Here is a 13,788-nt window from a genome sequence, read left to right as displayed (position 1 = left end):
ATGTCGGAGTAAAATTCCAGGAAAATTCTGATTTCGGGCCGATTTCTTGACGAATGTATTACAAAATGTGGATGATTTTGCCGACGAATCTGTTCGATTTCGGACCGATGCCTTGACGGTCTGACGGTTTCAGCAATGCCAAACAAACAAAAACAAAATGTCCCCCTCCAGCAATTGCGTGCATTCCACACACGTGGTAACGAAATGTTGCTATGACAAAATAAAGAGCAACCAAACAAAACCTCCTTCCGACACGCCGTACAGTAATCGTTACGATTTCATTCTTAAATGTGGAAAAAGAAAAAAAAATTGCCTCAGACTTTTCGAACCGATTTCCATATGTACTACAAAATTGTTTATTAAAAATTTGGAAAAACCCCTCGAGTTCAAATTTTCCATAGCCCAGATCCCCCAAGTGAGCACATGTTTTTTTTTACTCCACATGTCCCCTAAACCCATACAAACAATTTTTTGCACCTGACAATATTTGTGGCCTCCAGTTCATTATTTTAAGTTTTTTTTGGGTCCAGCAAAAAAAATGTAAAAGTCGGACCATAAATGAAATGCCGAGGTGACCAATTTTAGGCGCCTGCCAAAAGGCACCCGGAAAACCTAGGGCCTTGAAATTTTACACACAATCTTGCTAACACTTCAACTCTACCCTTTCCATGTATCAAAGAGATATCTCCACCCGTTTTCACACGGCATATTTTTATACCCTCCACCATAGGATGGGGGTATACTCGTCATTCTGTTTGTAACACCTCGAAATATGCGTCTGAGACCCCATAAAGTATATATATTCTTGATCGTTGTGACATTTTAAGTAGAATAAGCCATGTCCGTCCGTCCGTCTGTCTGTCGAAAGCACGATAACTTTTGAAGGAGTAGAGCTAGCCGCTTGAAATTCTTATTAGTGTAGGTCGGTTGGGCTTGTAAATGGGCCAAATCGGTCCATGTTTTGTAATAGCTACCATATAAACCGATCTTGTGTCTTGACTGCTTGAGCCTCTAGAGGGCGCAATTCTCGTCCGATTTGACTGGAATTTTGCACATAGTGTTTTGATATCACTTTCGATAACTGTGAGTAGTATGGTTCTAATCGGTCCATAACCTGTTATAGCTGCCATATAAACCGATCTTGAGTCTTGACTTCTTGAGCCTCTAGTTTTTAACTACGTTTTTTTTTCGATTTTCTCCCACTGTGCGACAGCGCTGCCGGAATCATTTTTACTGACTCTCTTTTGAACTATTCATAGACTGCAGTTACTGCTTCTGGATTCCGAATCTGCCTGTCTGAAAATTCGTTTGAATGGTTCGGAGAGGTTCTTTCGTATTGTAATTGCTAAACTTGTGTCATTGAGCGTCGTTCTGCAGAGACTTATTATACCCACCACCGAAGGATGGGGTATATTTATTTTGTCATTCCGTTTGCAACACATCGAAATATCCATTTCCTACCCTATAAGTATATATATTCTTGATCAGCGTAAAAATCTAAGACGATCTAGCCATGTCCGTCCGCCTGTCTGTTGAAATTACGATACAGTATTTAAAAATAGAGCTCAAACTTTGCACAGATTATTTTTTTTTTTGTCCATAAGCAGGTTAAGTTCGAAGATGGGCTATATCGGACTACATCTTGATATAGCCCCCATGTAGACCGATCCGTCGATTTAGGGTCTTAGGCCCATAAAAGCCACATTTATTATCCGATTTTGCTGAAATTTGGGACAGTGAGTTGTTTTGGGCCCTTCGACATCCTTGTTTAATTTGATCGGTCCAGATTTGGATATAGCTGTCATATAGACCGATCAGCCGATTTAGGGTCTAAGGCCCATAAAAGCCACATTTATTATCCGATTTTGCTGAAATTTGGAGTTGTGTTAGGACACTTGACATTTTTCTTTAATTTGGCCTAGACCGGTCCAGATTTGGATATAGCTGCCATATAGACCGATCTCTCGATGTATGGTCTTGCGCCCATAAAAAGCCCAATTAATGTCCGATTTTGCCAAAATTTGGGACAGTGAGTTGTGTTAGGCCCTTCGACATTCTTCTTTAATTTGGCTGAGATCGGTTCAGATTTGGATATAGCTGCCATGTAGACCGATCTCTCGATTTAAGGTTTTGGGGCCATAAAAGGCGCACTTATTGCCCAAATTTGCCGAAATTTGGGACGGTAAATTGTGTTAGGCTTTTGGACATCCGTTTCGTATGTCCAATATTTTGTTATACACAATTGAACAATGACTTGTACTTATAAGTATTTGGTCCAAATCGGAACATATTTCGCTATAGCTGCCGGATTTTGACGAAAGGTGGTTTACATATATACCTGAGTTGGTGGGTATCCAAAGTTCGGCCCAGCCGAACTTAACGCCTTTTTATTTGTTCAAAGTATTCTCGATCATGTTTGAACACTTTTGTATGCGGTCAAACAAATTATCGAAGCACTTTTTCCACTTTGAGACACGTGGTTATTGAACGCTTCAGCATCATCTTCTGGCGACGAAAATCGTTGACCATTAAAATTATTAAGAAATTAAAATAAAAAGTTAAGGTGAAACTGTTTGATCGCTCGTGCTTGCCTTTTAAAATGTAGCCGTATTATATGGAATTTATATGCTCTTTTGCTCACTTCTTTGTCTCTCTCTGCTTCTCTCTCTTCATTTTTCTATACCATGACCTCTCTTAACAGTATGAAAAATGAAAGAAAATAAAAACAATCCAACTACCAACCAGTTTTTTTGTTGTTATGATGATGTTATTGTTGTTGTTGTATTATGTCTTCAATTGCAAGCTCAACGTTTGTTTGTTTTTGTTGGCCTCGTCTTGAATCTACACCAATTGTCATAAACCCAACGACAAATGGTAAATTTTAGTCGCATTTTGTACGAGCTTAAAAACGGTTATAAAAAATAATTCAAACGCGGAAAAATAGGAAGAGAGTAAATAAAATTGCTCTATACGAAATACTACGTTTGTCAACAAAACGGGGAAAAGAATTATCCTTTTTTTTTGAGACGATAATTGTTTAGAGTGAATTTAAGTGAGCGTTGGTAAACTCCAGCTAAAATCATGTTCAAATTGGGAATTTTCTTATTGCCCGTAAGTGTTTTCTTCACATCTGGAGGTGTTAAAGTGTGCCATTGGATATGTGAAAAGTTTTGAAATTTCTTAATTATCACTTAAGGGGTTAATTAATTAATTTCTGTGTGGCTGGTGAATGTAGTGTATAAAATAAAGTATTCGAGCAACGGACATTTTTGTCTTGGTGATTTTTGATAATTGATTAGGCGATGATTGTTGAAGAGTCTTTAAATATCATCACTTTGAAACATAATTGAAGTGTAGAGAGAGATAGACAACATCTAACACTCTTTGTTTTTCACAGTTTCCTGTTAAGAAATACATTGTTTATTGCTATTAGCCGGCCGTTTTGTTGTCTAAGGAGGAAATCTGAGCCATTTTGTGATAATGAACCACCTTAAATTTATCAGTTCCTTATATTTTTCGCGGAAATTGGCAACATAATAAACCAATTGACACCTCCTTAGAAAATTTCCCAATCTCAAACTGTATATGTATGTACTGAAAAACAAAGCAGCGTTGCAAATCAAAACTTTCTTAGCTTTGACACCAATTTCTAAAAGACTTTATTTTTATGCCGCCGCCACCACCGCCCTACTTTCTTCTTCATGCCAAAGTGCGTGCTGAAAATTCTATAGCGACTGCTTTCAGTGAGAGAGAGGGAAGCCTAGCAGGTAGTGTAGTTTGCCAACCTAAAGTGCTTAAAAGGTGTCGCTTAAACTAAATCAGTAAAAAACCTTTACTTTCGAAATCAACTAAGCCATCAACAACCACAATGTGGTTTGAATATCAATGAAATGGAAAAGCAAATACATATACCACCATCGACCGCTAGACATTATTTGTGCGCTTTAACCACCACCAAGAGCCCACACGAACGAAAGTACCATCATCAACTGCAGCAACAGCGGCAGGTGATTGACATCAAATTGATTCGATTCCGTCAAAGATAATAATAAATGGTGGCTAGGAAAAACAAACAAACTCGTTTGCCTTGAGACTTTTTTCTGTGCCTTGCCGCTTGGCCTCATTTCACTTGAAGACTCAAGCCACAGAGAACGCCAGAGGGGGGAGGGTGGGCATCATTGTTTTGTTTGTCAAACCGAAAGCAGCGGGTTCATTACAACATCTTTGAATTTATAAACAAAAAGACCTTGACGCCGTTCGACGTTTGGTTCACTTCAAAAATGTGCTTACACAGATTGGGGCCATTTGACACACTCATTTCATTTGAGTTTGAGTGTAACCCATTTAAAGCGTCTCATTTAAGCGAAGTGACCCATTCCCCAAATGTATGGTATATCAACGAGAGAGACTTACTCATTAACAGTGTTGCCAATAAGTTTATTTTGGAAAACAAAAATTGTGGGGAAAAAAGCCAATTTAAAATACATATAAAGGTTGTGTGTCGAATGGTAGCAAAGTTGTAGGGATAGTAAAAATATGATGTTAAGCGTGGGGAATAATTTTTGAGTAGCCCAGGGGCTAGTAAGATGTTTGACAGCACAGCAAATTTTGACGTTTCATTGAACAAAGTGCCATGCCAGTAATTGTAAATTAATTTGCGTTTTGGTAACCAACTTGCGTGCCGCATAACTTAGCCGCCTACATTGTGGGCAGACGTCACCAAATTTAAACAACTTATTTGGCATAAAATAAGTAAAATTATTGTTTATTATCATTGGCAACGGGATTCTAAAAGGTTGTTATTTAACAATAGTGGACAAAAGTACAGATTTGTGTTTGTAGTTTATTGAAATGATGGCGCCGTTTAGAAATTTTTCTACAACGGCGTCAATAGTTTGTTTATCGGCATGAGTTTCATTCATGACTTAATTAACAGGTAGAGAACCGAAAACAGCTGAGTACAATTATTTCTCGCGAATTTTTGTTGCGTGTGAGGATTATAGTTAAGAAACGTAACACACACAAACAAAGAAAAATGGTACGAACTAGTAACATACATAAAATCAGGGTTGCACTCATCACTGATTTTGACAGACAGTGCACTCAGTGCCCAAGATCAAAATCTTGGGCAACTGTCACTTCCTGTAAATGAATATATTGGGTTGCCCAAAAAGTAATTGCGGATTTTTCATATAGTCGGCGTTGACAAATTTTTTTCACAGCTTGTGACTCTGTACTTACATTCTTTCTTCTGTCAGTTATCAGCTGTGACTTTTAGCTTGCTTTAGAAAAAAAGTGTAAAAAATGTATATTTGATTAAAGTTCATTCTAAGTTTTATTAAAAAAGCATTTACTTTCTTTTAAAAAATCCACAATTACTTTTTGGGCAACCCAATATCTTGATTTCATTCATCATTTTCATGTAAACAATAGAAGCAGATTTGCATTTGCATTCATTTTTCGTGAAGTAATGATTCGTTATGAAGTTTCCATGTACAAAACTGTATTAATTATTTCCCTAAAATTGGGAAATAATTAATACAGATGTCATTAAAATAACATTATATGTCTTACTCCCCATGTTTTCCTCTTTTCCAAAGCAACACCTAAAATATCTCCATATTGCAGCGTTCACATTTGCAATATAACTGCTAGCAGTAAGGGAAAATATTTTTGAAAAATATTCATTACGCAAATAATTATTATTTTCTGGCTGTTTCTTGTATTATTATGTAGCGCGCACATCTTGTTTACTTTTGATTTTTGACAAACGTCAAAATTTTTCGATTGGCATAGCAAAATTAATTTTTTTGTCTCACCAGCATAAAAAACCCCCTACGTCACTTTAACATCTAACCATAGGAGATTGCTATCATTCGACACACGCTCAAACAAGCGAAAACCCCGTTTACACTGGTCTTTAAATCCGGATTTAATGGCTCGATCATCTGTTTTCGTTTTATAAAATCAGCTGACGAGAGCCTTAAATCAGGATTTACGGCCCAAGATATGGGAGCTATATCAGGTTATAGACCGATTTGGACCGTTCTTGGCACAGTTGTTGGAAGTCGTTACAAAAACTTCAGCCTTATCGGTAACGATTGCGGCTTCTAGAGGCTCAAAATATCAAATCGGTGGGACGGTTTATAGCTGGAAGACTTATCAGATTTTAGACCGATTTGAACCGCAACTGTCACGGTTGTTGGAAGTCATAATAAAACACCATGTACACAATTTCAGCCAAAACAAAGAATAATTATGGCCTGCAGTAGGTCAAGATCTCAAACCGGGTGGTCGGTTTATATGTTCTTGAACAAATTTGCCCATGAACATACCATTAAGGAACAGGGGCAAACTTCTCTCATATAAATGAGTGCTGTCCGATTCAAGTTAAGGCTCAATGCTAAGGGACCTCCTTTTTATAGCCGATTTCGAACGGCGTGCCACAGTGCGATACCTCTTTGGGGAGAAATTTTTATATGCAATAGTACCTCACAAATGTCGTCAGAATTAGGAGAGAATTACCACCGCTGAAAATTTTCCTGATGTTCTCACTAGGATTCGAACCCGATCATTCAGCATCATAGGCGGACATGATTTTCACTGCGCTACTGTGGTCAATGTATGGGAGCTATATCAGGTTTATATGGTAGCTACATCGGGTTTAGACCAATTAAGCTCAATGAGAAGGAACCTCCTTTTTATAGTCGATTCCTAACGGCGTCCCGCAGTGCGACACCTCTTTGGGGTGACAAAGTATCTAACAAATGTCACCAGCATTAGGAAGGGAGAACAACCGCTGAAAAAAAATGCTGATGTTCTTGCCAGAATTCGAACCCAGGCGTTCAGCGTTATAGGTGGACATGCTAACTTCGGCGCTACAGTGACCTCCCCAAGGACAAGAAGTATCTGTGCAAAATTTCAAACGGATATTTCGTTCGACCGCTATCGTAATTCAAAAGGCAGGCGGACGTAAGGTAATGACAAGATGGACTTAAAATGTCAAGACGATCAAGTATATATATTTTTATAGGGTAGCAGATCAATATTTCAAGGTGAACGTATAGATAAGTGTATCCCCATCCTATTGTTTTGGGTATAGTAAACCAATGTAAAATAAGTGAAATGTTCTTTTGTCCGCTTTTCCAGAAAACTTTGTCTTGTGGCAACTCTCTTTACCATACTGCATACTCCCATGCTCTGAACTTGCATAGACCACTAAGCCTTAGTAGGCGAATGAGTTTTGTGGGATTTCCTGCTCTTCGTATGATTGTTGTTGGTTATAAGAGATATAATTGGGCCACAGTAAGTGTAGTAACATAACAGCTGATAGTGTGGTGGCCAACTAAAAAAACCAAACCGCTTGTGTTTACATGTTTACTTGTGCAAGTATTTGTGTCATAATTGAAATTTACCTCTTTTTTTCTCACTATTACATAATTTTTGCCATTTCTGGTTTGCAAGCTGTACAAGATTATAAATGGGGGACATGTGAACTGAAAAATTGTTTGCATGAAATAGACAGAAAAAATAAACAGTGATTTTTTTCTTATTTTATAGGTGTTTCTAAATGTAAGTTGGTTGGATTAAAAGGGTTTTAAATAATTCGTTTATTTAATCTCAAAATAAATGGGAGCACTCAATAAAAAAAAACATGGTTATTCATACTTTTAGTGTGAAAAGAAATCACAACCGTGAATATCAAACCCCAACCCTCCAAAAGATGCCGACGACAAAGTGGTGGTATTCTTGTTTAAAAATTTATTGAAGATCCTCTCTTCAATAATACAAACCGTTAAGATTTTACATTCCTTCCACAGGATAGGACTAAAACAAGTCAAAGAGTGCTAAGTTCGGCCGGGGCGAATCATGGACTTATAGACTTATTTTAACCATACTTGGCACAGTTGTCGAGTCATAACAGAACATGCAAAATTTCAGCCAAATCGGACAAAAATTGCGACTTGTAGGGCCTCAAAAGGTCATGTCAAGAGATCGGTTTTTATGGGAGCTATATCAGGTTATATACCGATTTGGACCGTACTTGGCACAGTTGTTGGTCATAAGTCATATCAGAACACTACAAGCAAAATTTCAGCCAAATCGGACAAAAATTACGGCTTCCAGGAGCTCAAGAAGTCAAATAGGGACATCGGTTTATATGGGAGCTATATCCAAATCTGAACCGATATGGCCCATTTACAATCCCCAACGACTTACCTCAATGTAAAATATCTGTGCAAAATTTCACGCGTTCGGCCGCTATCGTGATTCCGACAGACGAATGGACGGACATGGCAAGTTCGACTCAGAATGTCGAGACGATCAAGTATATAGATACTTTATGGGGTCCCAGATCAATATTTCGAGGTGTTACGAACGGAATGACAAGAGTAGTATACCCCATCCTAAGGTAGTGGGTATAAAAAAGGGGAAAAATAGGCGGGAATGTGTAAACTTTTGAAATTTAGTAAAAAAAATATAAAAAAAACTGAGTGCAGTCCGATTCAAGTTTATGCTCAATTATAAGGGGCGTCCTTTAAAAGGCCGAGTCTGAACGGGGTGCCACAGTGCGAAACCTCTTTAAAGAGAAGTTTTTAAAACCCGTTTACACTGCTCCTTAAATCCGGATTTAATTTTATAAAGGGAAATCAGATGATCAAGCCATTTAATCCGGGGTTTTACATGGCATAATACCTCACAAATGTTGATTGTATCATTATAAACGGAAAACCACCGCTGAAAATTTTTTCTGATGGTCTCGCCAGGATTCGAACCCAGGTGATCAGTTTCATCGAAAAGTCGAACTTTTACAACAAAAAGTCTAGAAGTGTATATTCTTTATGGTATCGCAGATCCATATTTCGAGATGTTGCAAACAGAGTGACTAGAAAGTCCCAAAAAACCAAAAGTATTTTATTTTTTGTTTTTTGAAACGCATACCCTCCTTTGTTTTCCTTTTGATCCCAATAACGATATCCCCATGATATAATTACCAGGTAGTGTACCGTAAACAGCTGATTACAAATTTTCTCTAGCGAAGTGCACTATCGGTCAACGAGTTTTGATTGGTTGATTTCTGTTATAGGTAGGAACCATAACACACAAACAACGAAAAATGGCGCGAACTAGTAACATACACAAAATCAGAGTTGCGCTAACCAATGATTTTGACAAATAGTGCACTCAATATTTTGTTGTTAGGCAACTGCCACTACCTGTAAATGAATATATCTTGGATATCCCGTGCCGCCACGACGTTCAAAGTGAATAAAGTGCTTTCTCAGGAATCTAGTTGAGTGTTTAAGATCCTAGCATGAAATTGGTAAACTAAGTATACAAACACCGGTACTTAGGTGGGGACACAATACCAGACATGAACCAACTTAGGGGCGTGGTATGGAAAGAATTAAGAATTTTGTAAGTAGCACGGAATTCCTAACTTAGATTTCCTTTTTGAGCTTACTTTATACCATGACATAATTGTCAGGTTGTGTACCGTAAACAGCTGGGTAAAATTTTTTCTCGCGAACTCGTTGACTATCTGTCAACGAGTTTCGGTTGTGCGTATGTATTATAGCTAAGAATCAACGAAGCTAACAATCAACGAAGCTAACAATCAACGAAAAATGGCGCGAACTAGTAGCATACACAAAATCAGAGTTGCCCTAATCACTAATTTTGGCAGATAGTGCATTCAATATTTTGTTGTTGGGCAACAACCACTACCAGTAAATTAATATATCTTGCTTTATACTACTGAGTAGTGCACAACAAGCCGAATACTAGCTTAAGTGTATGTCCACAGCGGCATGGGCAGATTAATATCCGCACCCTCTTTTCAACCTAACCTTGCCTAACCTACTTATACATTTATATGGAATTTATTACAAAACCACAAACTGGACCCTGCACCACTACTGTGGCTATGATGATCGACTCGAAATTTATGATTTGATTCGGCTTAGCTATGTCGTCTGACCTTTTTTTGTAACTAAGGTGGTATCAATTTTTGTAAAAATTGGTTCAGATTTAAATATAGCTCTCATACTAAATTTCTTACAAATCCGGGAGGGTATGCGTTTCTCTATTTGCAAAAAAAATGTTCTTCTTTATAGCATGGGACGGTCTAACCCCACAGTATAGCGGTGGGTATAAAAATGTAGCATTGTATAAGAATTTGACGTTGTTATTAGTTATAAAATTTTTATTGATTGAATATGATAATATATAAAATTTCTTGTATCTCCCTTTAAGCTTTTTATTATTTTCTTCTATTTATTTTCAGTTTCTAGTGGTAGTTGTATGCTTTCTTCGCTTAGTTAATGCCACAGTCCAACCAAGGGCTCCTAATTTCCAGTACTTTGAAAGGTAAGTACATAATGCAATTTCTAAATGCATCATTATTCTGTAAAACATTTATTATGTTTATAATTTCAGACCCAAATATCGTTATCCCTACTATGATGCCAATGGACGTGGTAAATTACTGTATGGTTACGGTGGACCCGATCTCTATCAATACAAAACATATACCCCACTGGAGGGCATTCACTAGAACTCTTTAAAGTTAATTACATTTTTTAATTTATTATATAAGTTATTTTTAAACAAATATGAAAATAATTTCAATGCTATTCAAAAACAAGTAATAAGGCGTAAAGTTCGGCCGGGCCGAACTTTGGATACCCACCACCTCGGGTGTATATGTGTAAAACACCTTTCGTCAAAATTTGATGAAAAATGCATACCTAATGCCCCATTGCAGCTATAGCGAAATATGTTCCGATTTGGACCAAATACTAATAAGTACAAGTCATTGTTTAATTGTATATAACAAAATATTCGTCCTTTTGGTAGATATATCTAAAAATAAACCGATTTAAACCATATACGACACGGATGTGGAAAAGCCTAACATGAGTCACTGTGTCAAATTTCAGTGAAATCTGATTATAAATGCGCCTTTTATGGGGCCAAGACTTTAAATCGCGATATCGGTATATATGGCAGCTATATCCAAATTTGGACCGATTTGGGCCAAGTTTCAAAAAATGTAGTAGAGCCTAATACAACTCACTGTCCCAAATTTCAGCGACGTCGGACTTGTTACATGTTCTGAATGAATAAATAAAAAGGCACTTTTATGGCAGCTATATCCAAATCTTGTTAGATCTAGGCCAATTGGCAGAAATATGTCGTGGGGCTCAACTTAACGCACTGTCCCGAATTTCGGCGACATCGGACAATAAATGCGCCTTTTATGGGCCCAAAACCTTAAATCGAAAGATCGATCTATATGGCTGCTATATCCAAATCTAGACCCATCTGGGCCAAATTGTGGAAGAATGTTGAAGGGCCTAACACAACTCACTGTCCCAAATTTCGGCGACATCGGACAATAAATGCGCCTTTTATTGGCCCAAGACCTTAAATCGAGAGATCGGTTAATATGACAGCTATATCCAAATCTGAACCGATTTGGGCGAAATTGAAGAAAGATATCGAAAGGCCTAACACAACTCACTGCCCCAAATTTCAGCAAAATCGGATATTAAATGTGGCTTTTATGGGCCTAAGACCATAAATCGGCAGATTGGTTTATATGGGTTTTTGGTTTTATAACAAAAGTATATATATATATATGAATACCTTATGCTGTCCTGGGCTTGAGGTTACTATGAATACAAATTTGATCACGATAGTCCCGTTGAGAAAGAGCAGAGAGAATACTCTCATATCAGTTTAAAATTCAAATATTATCTCAACTATAAAGCAAACTTCTTATTACAATCAACTCCGAAAGGCGTGACGATGACCGAAACCTCCACTTAGAAGTTTTACACGGCTAAATGCCTTACACATGACGCCTGCATTAATGGCAGGAGCAAGATATATTCATACATATAGGTGCAGTTGCCAAACAACAAAATATTGAGTGCACTATCTGTCAAATTCAATGATTAGTGCAACTCTGGTTTTGTGTGTGTTACTAGTTCGCGCCACTTTTCGTTTTCCACACACAACCAAAATTCGTTCGCAGATACTGCACTTCACGAAAAAAATTGTACACAGCTGTTTCCTGTACACTTCCTGGGTTAATGATAAGATATATTAATTACAGATAGTGGCAGTTGCCCTACAACAAAATATTAAGTTCACTATCTGTCAAAATCAGTGATTAGTGCAACTCTGATTTTGAGTATGTTACTAGTTGGCGCCATTTTTCGTTGTTTGTGTGTTTTATAGTTCTTAATTATAATACACACACACAACCAAAACTCGTTGACAGATACTGCACTTCGCGAGAAAATTGTACTCAGCTGTTTACGGTACACTACCTGGTAGTTATGTCATGGTTAATGTCTTGGAGGGGATTACAACAGCCGACAAATAGTTCTAACGTTGTTGTTGTAGTAGCCACATATGGAGGTAGGGATCCTCGTCAAGCTCCTATAGGTGAGCAAGTTTATTCCAGTACATGGGGCCGATAGCCGCGAGAACAAAGTGGGCATTGGTCATTTAAAGGCGACAATAACTCACCTTGTCATATCGAACAACATAGGCACTCAGTATTTAAGCAAGAGCCGGTGCCACATATCCTCTCACTGACACTCGATACCGCTGATTTTCCGCGACTGCAATTATATCTACTCCGTATAAAAACAAAGCATTCCACAATATTTGGTCTCATATACTCGACAGGATTCAAACCAACCTTTTCGACAGCTTCTAAAACTTGATATGTGCAATTTGCAACGTAACCCAATCGAAGGCATAAAAATATGCTACTATAAATTTTAAGTCACTTTTCAGTCCTCAATTAAATTGATTTAATTTAATATTAAATTTAGAATTTTTACCTTGAACCGAATAAGCTCTGGAGTTATATACCACGCGAAGCACTTATGCGTTCTTTGGGTTGAGTTACATACCATGCGTCTTTTGCTGCGCACGAATTTCTAAAAATCAGCTTATTTCTTGTGTCAACCTGGTTGTGCACAGAGACTTTGACTTGGGTTTTGTTATCCCAAATCATAGCCTTTGTGAAGCGGATCCGGTACTTGGGTGTTGGCTGCGGCTTAGCTCGCCGGATGGGGAGGTTCTTTTCCGCTAACGGCTGTACATTTAAATTTGTACCGGTTTTTCAAAAATTAGTGTTAAAAAAAAAAGATGGTCAAATATACTGATAAAAAAAATCTGATTAGTGATAATTGTCTGTGGCCCGTTTGTTTAATTCTGATGTGGGTTACATCTTTTCATGGGAGAGTTTAGATGTTATTTTCTCCCGGGCTGCCCACCCCATATGACTTATTGCCATCCATGGTATTTTCTGCGCCATATTATATTTGAAAATACCCCAAACTTTAAATTTCCATTTCACATTGAATAACCGTTACATTTTCAGCCTATGGTAAATTATTCAACACATATTAGTTCCTTTTACAAACTACATAACATAAATTATTTTTTTATTATTATAAAAAAAAATTTTATATAAAAGTTTACATTTGTTTTAATAAATTTTTAAATATTTTAATTGGGCTTAAGGAAATAGATAAGATGTTCTGTTTTTTTATTATATATATACAAATTTTGTCTCAATAAGGTTTTTCTTTGTTTTAAATATATATATTTTTGTATATTCTTATATATATTGCACATATATTAATTAGTTTAATAATGTTTTTTTTTTTTTAATTTTTCTCTTCGTTCTGTCCTCTTTTATAATGACTTTTCAAATTTAAATTTTAATTCAAATATAATTATTTTTCTTTTCAAATTTGT

General features: G+C 37.0%; 1 protein-coding gene across 2 annotated transcripts; it reads left to right on the top strand.

Moving 5' to 3' along the window:
• Positions 1 to 2,905: 2,905 nt before the first annotated feature.
• On the top strand, positions 2,906 to 10,804 carry LOC106091045 (uncharacterized). 2 transcript variants are annotated; one of them, XM_013257446.2, is made up of 3 exons: positions 2,906 to 3,111; positions 10,289 to 10,371; positions 10,441 to 10,804. In XM_013257446.2, exons 1-3 carry the CDS (start codon positions 3,082 to 3,084, stop codon positions 10,556 to 10,558), a joined length of 231 nt encoding a protein of 76 aa, XP_013112900.1. In that variant the 5' UTR covers positions 2,906 to 3,081; the 3' UTR covers positions 10,559 to 10,804. The 2 variants fall into 2 exon arrangements, with proteins under 2 accessions (XP_013112900.1, XP_059226182.1); XM_059370199.1 differs by lacking the exon at positions 2,906 to 3,111 and adding an exon at positions 9,312 to 9,420.
• Positions 10,805 to 13,788: the final 2,984 nt, after the last annotated feature.

The sequence above is a fragment of the Stomoxys calcitrans genome, chromosome 5 (genome assembly GCF_963082655.1).
Source record: "Stomoxys calcitrans chromosome 5, idStoCalc2.1, whole genome shotgun sequence".
NCBI lineage: Eukaryota > Metazoa > Arthropoda > Insecta > Diptera > Muscidae > Stomoxys > Stomoxys calcitrans.
The sequence above is the reverse complement of the archived record's forward strand: the minus strand, read 5'-3'. Positions and strand labels throughout refer to the sequence as shown.

Excerpts from the sequence above, each read along its gene's own strand:
- LOC106091045 (XM_013257446.2), top strand. The coding sequence starts at position 3,082 with ATGTTCAAATTGGGAATTTTCTTATTGCCC. Across the intron at positions 3,112-10,288 it reads TGGGAATTTTCTTATTGCCC|TTTCTAGTGGTAGTTGTATG; the intron begins GTAAGTGTTTTC and ends ATTTATTTTCAG. Across the intron at positions 10,372-10,440 it reads AATTTCCAGTACTTTGAAAG|ACCCAAATATCGTTATCCCT; the intron begins GTAAGTACATAA and ends TTATAATTTCAG.